Source organism: Miscanthus floridulus, chromosome 12 (genome assembly GCF_019320115.1).
Source record: "Miscanthus floridulus cultivar M001 chromosome 12, ASM1932011v1, whole genome shotgun sequence".
Classification (NCBI taxonomy): domain Eukaryota; kingdom Viridiplantae; phylum Streptophyta; class Magnoliopsida; order Poales; family Poaceae; genus Miscanthus; species Miscanthus floridulus.
In genome coordinates this window covers 81,519,499-81,527,271 of record NC_089591.1, presented here as the reverse complement: position 1 = coordinate 81,527,271, position 7,773 = coordinate 81,519,499, and the positions used below count along the sequence as shown (strand labels likewise).

At 42.4% G+C, this 7,773-nt stretch overlaps 1 protein-coding gene across 3 annotated transcripts; it reads left to right on the top strand.

The window, feature by feature from the left end:
• Positions 1–236: 236 nt before the first annotated feature.
• On the top strand, positions 237–5,856 carry LOC136498167 (putative B3 domain-containing protein Os04g0676650). 3 transcript variants are annotated; one of them, XM_066494119.1, is made up of 10 exons: positions 239–695; positions 1,309–1,608; positions 2,519–2,569; positions 3,797–3,924; positions 4,004–4,132; positions 4,475–4,561; positions 4,727–4,827; positions 5,038–5,084; positions 5,165–5,241; positions 5,454–5,856. In XM_066494119.1, the coding sequence occupies exons 1-10, from the start codon at positions 389–391 to the stop codon at positions 5,574–5,576; spliced, it is 1,350 nt and encodes a 449-aa protein (XP_066350216.1). In that variant the 5' UTR covers positions 239–388; the 3' UTR covers positions 5,577–5,856. The 3 variants fall into 3 exon arrangements, with proteins under 3 accessions (XP_066350219.1, XP_066350216.1, XP_066350218.1); XM_066494122.1 differs by lacking the exon at positions 4,004–4,132 and having other exon boundaries at positions 237–695; XM_066494121.1 differs by lacking the exon at positions 2,519–2,569.
• Positions 5,857–7,773: the final 1,917 nt, after the last annotated feature.

Genomic DNA, 7,773 nt, shown 5'->3' with positions numbered 1-7,773 from the left:
ATCTGGTTCTCTCCTTCCAAATATATTCCACATGATATATACATAGAGGGTGTCTATCACAATTTCCAATACATGATTTAACTGTAAACTATGGTAGAATCTAGGCGGTATCACTTTCTTATAAGCATGTAACAGATACCATATTTTTCGGCTACCATTCCATTTATAGTTTTTGTTTGGCAGTGCAGGCCAGTTTTCTTTTTGTCACAAAGATATTTTACCCCGTCCTCGATCTCCCAAAGGAAAATTCCCCAAAGCCCGAAATAAATCAGGCAGCACCCACAGAGAGACGACCTCTTCAAGGCCACAGCTAGCCGCGGCCACCACCACCTGGCCCCGTCCCTCCCTTCTCTTGCAGGCCATACACGCACAGACGTCGCTGCTCCGCATGGCCAACGCGAAGGGCTCGTCCGCCGGCGCCGCCGGCGCAGGCCACGGCGACCTCGGCAGGGCCATTTCTCACGAGCAGCACCAGGCGTTCATGATGGCTTCCGTGCACCGGGCCGCCCCAGGGACCGCGAACGTGCACCAGCAGCACTTCCACCAGTATCCCGCTGGCCTGATCCCAGCGCCGGTGGCAATGCCAGTTCACGTACCGGTGTCACAGACCCCGTACTCGGCCCAGATCGCGGTGCCGCCGCCGCAGCCGCTCATCCCACCGCGAGACCACCGCCTGCACTCCCTGCCGCCTACCGGTCAGTACCCCGGACGACGCGCATGCCGAATTACGCGTTGGAGTCTCCGTGATCTTGTAGTTTATTAGGGTTTCTTCGATGATGCTTCTAGGGTTTTGATGCGCGCTCGGATCTGTGCGTCGGCTCGCGCTACATGTGGGGCGATCTGATTCTGTCCCCGGTTGTTCTTATATTAGCGGGTTTTATGGTCTCGTAATAATTAGCTCCCGGCCCGGTTTTGACAAAAACTTATGATTGGCAAGCTGTATTTCATCGTTGAAGTTATCTGCTCTACGGGTTCAGAGCCATTTTTCACGCAATTCTAAGATCTCCATTTGCCATTTTAATCTCACTTCAGGTGGTAGTGATCGATCACTGAGAAAATCTTTCAACAAGTTACCATTTATATCTAGCCATTCATATAGTGATTCTTTTTTATCTCTGATAGATAACCATGTATGTACTCCTAGATATGATTAGCATCATTGTCTTTCTGCAGGGATCATGTCGTTGTTCAGCATCTTTACTATGTTACACTTATCAATTCTTGCTACTTCATCATCTTCTTCTTCACTCTTCATCATTTTCATTACTATGTAAAAATCTAATTAAGCTTTGCTCCCATATTTTCCAGGATGCTACCAGGATTATTCTCCATATGGCAACACTGCATCTTTGCAGCACACAGCAGCAAGGGGTTTTGCAGACTGGGGAGCGCACAGCAATGCACTCGTGTCCTTGGCTCATGCCAACGGGAGCAACAATATCAACAGCAATGGATTATTACATCAAAATTTATCCCCGTACACCACCCATACATGGACTACTACTTACGTGCAGAGGCCTTACAACACTGCTTATGCTCCTGCAACAATGAATATGAATATGCTCCAAACTCCTTCCTTTCACAGCAACAACCATGAAAAAGAGTCAGGTATATATATGCGCGTGTACATTTGGCACTTAAAAATGGAATATCTGCATGAGTTTGCTTTGTGTAGTGGACTGGTCACTGGTAGATTGTTTGTAAGTAGTGGGGCTAGTCAGTTAGAGGACCTCGGAGCTAGTGCGAAGCTACAGTGCATAGAGTTAAGCCTGTGGTACAAATATGGTGAATAATTGATAGCAATAATTGATTTCTTGTTTTGGTGTGGGTGTGGCTGCACGCCCACACCCATGTTGCCCTATATGGATCCGTTTCCCCTGCTCGGAGTCATGATGTAGATAAAGAAAGGAGATATAGGAGTAGTATTTTGCTTGCTTGTATTCATTAATGACGTTTCCTCCTTATTTGAGATTGTTGGCTCTAGCAAAACCTCTAACAAATTAACAAAGCAAATTCCTGATCACAACAAGACAATTTTATCTAATAATATGATTTACCTTGATTCAAAAATAACTAGCTCAATATTCTTATTTGAGTGGCCGTAGCTTGACTTGTGGCGCCACCATAGATGCAAACCCACATAAGATTTTGGCACTATGTTATCTTGGAGTGGAGGGACCCTATCTTAAGGGTTTGCTTTAACTTATGAGAACTTGAGGGAAAATGTACGTTACGAGTGAAGCTGTTTGGAGTAGAAATGGTTTGTCACATTCATCATTATAGCGTAAGGGTTGACCACGTGAAGTAGGGTAGTGATATATGTCAAATAGGGGCATATTGGTCTTTTTCTCTTAGGAGATTCCTTCCAAGACCACAGTCTCATTTAGACGTGTCAACCCCCCTTAGTCTTACAAATGTCAAGGTAGATTCATCAGCTGTTTTTGGTAAATACAAGCCCACTTAGGACATGCAGAAATTTTAGATAAGTTGCTCACCTCTTTTCTAACTCTTATGCAAGTTTTTCCATCGACGAGCCCCTGCAAGGATTCTACTCCAGTCATTCCAAATTGTAAGTCTTTCTAGCTTTTCTAGGTACATTGCTTTTGCTACGCACCTAGATATTATGTCTATATACATAGTAAAAGCTATATATCTAGAAAAGTCAGAACGATTTACAATTTAGAAAGGAGGGAGTACTTGGCACCATGCTTCTTCATTTGTTATATAAGTTGTTGGTTAAAAAATCGTAAATGAAGCGGAGGTCTGATAGGGTTATCTTTATGGTTCAGAGAAGTTAGAGTAACGGTTTGGGGTCCATTAGGTCAAGGAGCTTAATTCATAGGGAATTAGAGGCATAGCATGGAGTATTACATGACGCTATGGGTTGTAAGAATGTAAAGGGACAGCTATGAGAGGTTTCGATTGCTGTTTTGGGGGACGAGTGGGTTGGTGTTGGTGGGGGAGGGGCATTATATACTCTGGTTAATTTCTAACAGCCTGAATTTCAAAATTAGTTCAGCTCGAAAGTCAAAAACGCTCCGCACCTTGTTCTTTATTGAAATCCAGAAGCACCTAGATAGATTTATTTTATTTTCCTTGAAGAACAAGGAACATTTAATTTACTTGCGATAGAAAGTGCGGGTTACATTATGATTAACTAGCATACCCCGCGCGTTGTCGCGGGATTTTTTTTAAAATAAATATGTTTTTTATATAGTATTACTATATGGTATTATGTATACTGTGTGTGTATATATGAATATGACTTGCATGTTATTTTATTGTATCGGATCTGGTAAAAAATCAGTAAACTAATAGAAGAAAAACCAATAGAATATTTGATCACATCATATAAGAATAGGTGATGAAACAAATAGCATATGTAAATGACTTTACGTTAATAGATTAGAGATAAAAGTATTGCACATAATAGAGACGATATGGATGTTTTTTTGTAATTAATAAGGGATGGCATGATCATGAAAGGATTGCAAATTAATGGGACACTTAGCGAGGAATGATGTGGACAGCTTGCATGAAGAGAGAAAACATCCATTGGTATTTAGCTTTATAAGAGTATATAGATTTATAAACATCCTCAGCAACCAAAGATTTCTTTTCCAATGCATCCAAGTGCATGTTTCATAAATATGTGATACTAATATAGAATCCTAGTCTCTAAACCTTGCATTTCGTTGACAAAAATATATGCATGTCATGCAGCTATATATGGTTTGAAATAAAAGGAGAAATGTACTGTGTGTTGCTTCATTACTTATCACTTGGTGGTGCGCAGGTGCAGTTTTTTCAAATAGCTTTAACATGGGCCCATCAGTGACACCTACATCCCCTTTTCAACTTATGTCTCCAAGCTCAACCAACTACACTTCCACTCAAATCTTCGAGGAAACCAACAACTTAGAGGTAACATTAGGACTCTTTCAGAGTATGGTGAAAATGTTTTTTTTTTCATATGAGCAGTTATGGTGTCATGATTCTCCAGGACTCTTCAAGAGTCTTTGGAGGTGGGGATAACGAAAGCAACAACAGTGAGGAACCAGACCCCACTCCGGCTGTGGAGATGGAAGACCTAATCCAGGGCAATGGCCATATTAATGTTACAAATAAAATAGTATGTTGTCATTTTAATGCATCATGTGCTTTGTTGATACTATTAGTATTTTCTATACATGATTAACACATTATTTAACTCAAGAAAATAATTTTACTCATGTTAAAATAATTTTAACATGATTTTAGGTACTCCCTATTTTCCAAATTGTAAGCCAAAACGACTTACAATTTGGAATGGAGGGAGTAGCTAAATGTACTATAGAAGGTATCACTCTCCAGTAGGTATTACTGGTATGCCAAAATTCATTGCTAACCACTTAAACAATCTATCATATTTGATGGCTGCCTCCTGAACTAAGTCCCTTTTTTTTCTCATATGCCAATCTGTTTCATACAAAAGGTCAACTGTCAAGATTACCGTATGGTCTTGCGCAAGGACTTGACAAACAGTGACGTTGGAAACATTGGAAGAATTGTGCTGCCAAAGGTAGATACTTGCACTTGCATATCCTGTTAATTGGGCTTTACTCTCTGGTATGTTTACTGTGTTCTACATTATATTTCCAGCACGAACCCCAGCTATAATGCAAGTAAATTTTTAACTGTGAGCTGCAAGTCATCTTGCAATTTCACCTTTTTCTGAATTCTGTAGAAAGATGCAGAGCCTAATCTTCCAATTTTGGAAGATAAGGATGGCCTGATACTGGAAATGGACGACTTTGAGCTCCCAGCTGTATGGAAGTTTAAGTACAGGTATCTTCACCATATTGTACTACTATTGGTTGCTCAAATGCCAGAGTTTCTGACGATCAACAGTTTAGAGTGAACATTTGCCTGTAATTTCTCCAGATGCTAAAAAGTAAAACGCTTACATTGTGCAAGCCTCAGCTTTGAGGATTGATATATCTGCCTGTTGCTCGGCTATTGAATTTTATCATGCTGATGCAATACATTTTCTTTCAGGTACTGGCCTAATAATAAGAGTAGGATGTATATCTTGGAAACTACTGGTAAGTTGATCATAGAGAAAAAGTAATTCAGAACTTGGAATTCTGTATAGATGTCAACAAATTGCATGTCCTATTCTCAGGTGAATTTGTTAAGAGGCATGGACTTCAAGCTAAGGACATCCTCATCATTTACAGGAACAAGAAATCTGGCAGATATGTATGTAAAAGTTATATTACCCACTTCCTTCTGTCAGCTACATTCCACGGAGTATTATTGTTCCTCTGATCATATCCATCTTGCATCCTGACACCTATGATCATATTAAGAGTTACTTTCCATTGTACGGAGTAATATGTATGTATTCTCTCATTTTCTTTTCCTGACAGCTCTATTCTATCTTCTCATGCCTCTCTCCTCTCTGTGCTAAGGTTGCCCGCGCGGTGAAGGCTGAGCACATACCAGCGCCAGGATGCGAGTGCATCAAGGCAGGCAACCCCAGAGAAGAGTGTGGCTTCTCCGTCAGTCCTTCGATCAAGAAGGTTATCACGTAGATGGTTGGAGCTTCGTACCTGAATCTGAGCGTCAGAAGAAGAAAAAAATCAGAAATGTATGGTGTAGGCTGTTGCCGTGCAGGAGCACACCGGGAATCGCCGCTTGATGAACCTGGAGCCAAGGAAACTGTTGTGATCGAGGTTGTATCATCGAAACTGAATTCCCGCTGAACCTGCCTAGGCCTGTACTGTACTGTACTGTTTCCCTTGTTGTTGGCAACTATGCTGTTACATGTAGGCATGTAGCTTGAGATAAATGAATTTGCTTTGTACCTGTACATATTTCGTGTTTGGATAATTCGGTGAGAAACAAGTCATGGGCGTTGTGCCGTCTTCTGAATAATTCTGATCCCCATGGCGCCGTAGATATATATTTGTTTTCATTTCTGAAGTCGTTGCCTTTTTTTCATTTCACTGATAGGTAGAAAATGGCCGGTCCAATTCCATGGTTTGTTGTGATTTCCTTGAACCTTTAGAAACCTAGCCTCTGCCGCTCAGTGGCCCTATAACAAGCCTAGCGGTTTAGCTCCCGCCAAGGTCCAGAGGTGTCCTTGCTCTCGCGCCTCCTGAAGCAACGACACCGATGGTCCTGAAAAGCACTTGAGCAGTGAAGGTTTTCATATCAGACAAGCAGGCAAGAACATGGGTTATTATTGGTGAAGGCATCAAGATCAAGTCGGCTCACTATTCAGGACAGCTAATGTTGTGATTGGACCTAGTAGCTTTGGTATGTTAAATCTTTTCGGTCCAGCAGGAATAGGCTAAAGGTTGTAGACTTCTAATGAGATGTAGTTGAAGTTGTTGTGACCTAAACACGACCTATTTGAACACGAGACACATAGGTGCAGTAGCACGGAATGAAAAGTATCATGGGAGGACATGGGAAAGCATGTAGAGCATGCTCATCAGTCCCTGGAGCTATAATCTATCCCACACCACCTAGGGACTACGCACCTACTTCTGCAGTAGTATCTATGATCAGAACCAATCATGTGTGTGTGTTGTTGTCATCTTTCTAATAAGGGAAATGTGGAGTTGTATTTTAGTTTGCTTCATTTTTTCGGAAAACTAGTTGCCTAGTTGGCGCAGAAAAAGGCTAGCCACCAACTGTGGTACATGAAAATCAATTGAACTGCTCAATGAGACACCTGAGTGAAGAAGGTTTATCCTTGCTCGGTAGTAGGATTAAATTAAATTAAAGGACATCACTTTCTGATAAAACATACCCAACTTTCCCAGCTGATTGTTCCTCAATGCAGTAGTATATATATGCTGTCACTATACCTTCAATGCTCCAGCTGATTATTCCTCCTCGGTGACCAATTTATCTGCTGACAGTTAACACAGATGGAATGCCATTTCAGGTTGGCAAACGGCATTTCAGCAATCTCTGCGGGTATATTAAGTGTACAGTGACCCAAGTCCCAGCAAAGCTCACCTAAAACAATGACCTCCTTAAGTTCAAAAAAAAAAAGTGACCTCGCCCTGTTCGTTTGGGCTTGTTTGGCTTATAAGCCGTACTTTTTCGGCCAACGAACAATATTTTTCTCTCACACCAAATTAGCCAACAATACTTTCAGCCATGGCTTGTCAGCCAAACAAGCCCGAACGAACAGGGCGATGGTACCCCTTATCATCAGCCCTTGCATTTGGACCAGGGCGCCTGACTAGCTGTTAAGAGCTGGAGCCGAAGAAAAATCTGACGCTTGCTTGGTGACCCGCGGGCAGGGCTACCATCACACAAACCTGGCCTGACAACGACAACCCCCGGCCTACGCCTACCAAGCGTACGTACGACAATAGCACCACTCTTGAGTCTTGACACACTCTGTTCCTACCTCCAAAAAATTCACCCAGCATTATTATTTGCCTTTTGTTTTAATCTTTCGAGAATGTGCAGGAAGAGCTGAAATAATGGCAGTAGAGCCTTCATCTTGTGCCATTTTTAACAGTTTCCTGTCCCTGAGAATGAGATTAACCTTCGTTCGTTCTGATCCGACAGCTAGAGAGACGCATGAGTGCCTTTTCGACTGACCTGTGACACGAACACGACGTGCTCAGTTGCTCACGAGCGGGATGAGCCCGACGCTCCGACCGACTGGTGGTGGATCGGAAGACGGATAGGTGGGGCTGACGGCTACGGACCACCGTGATTGTTATTCAGGGGGCGTCGACGGCGACAAGCCTAGCTAGGCCG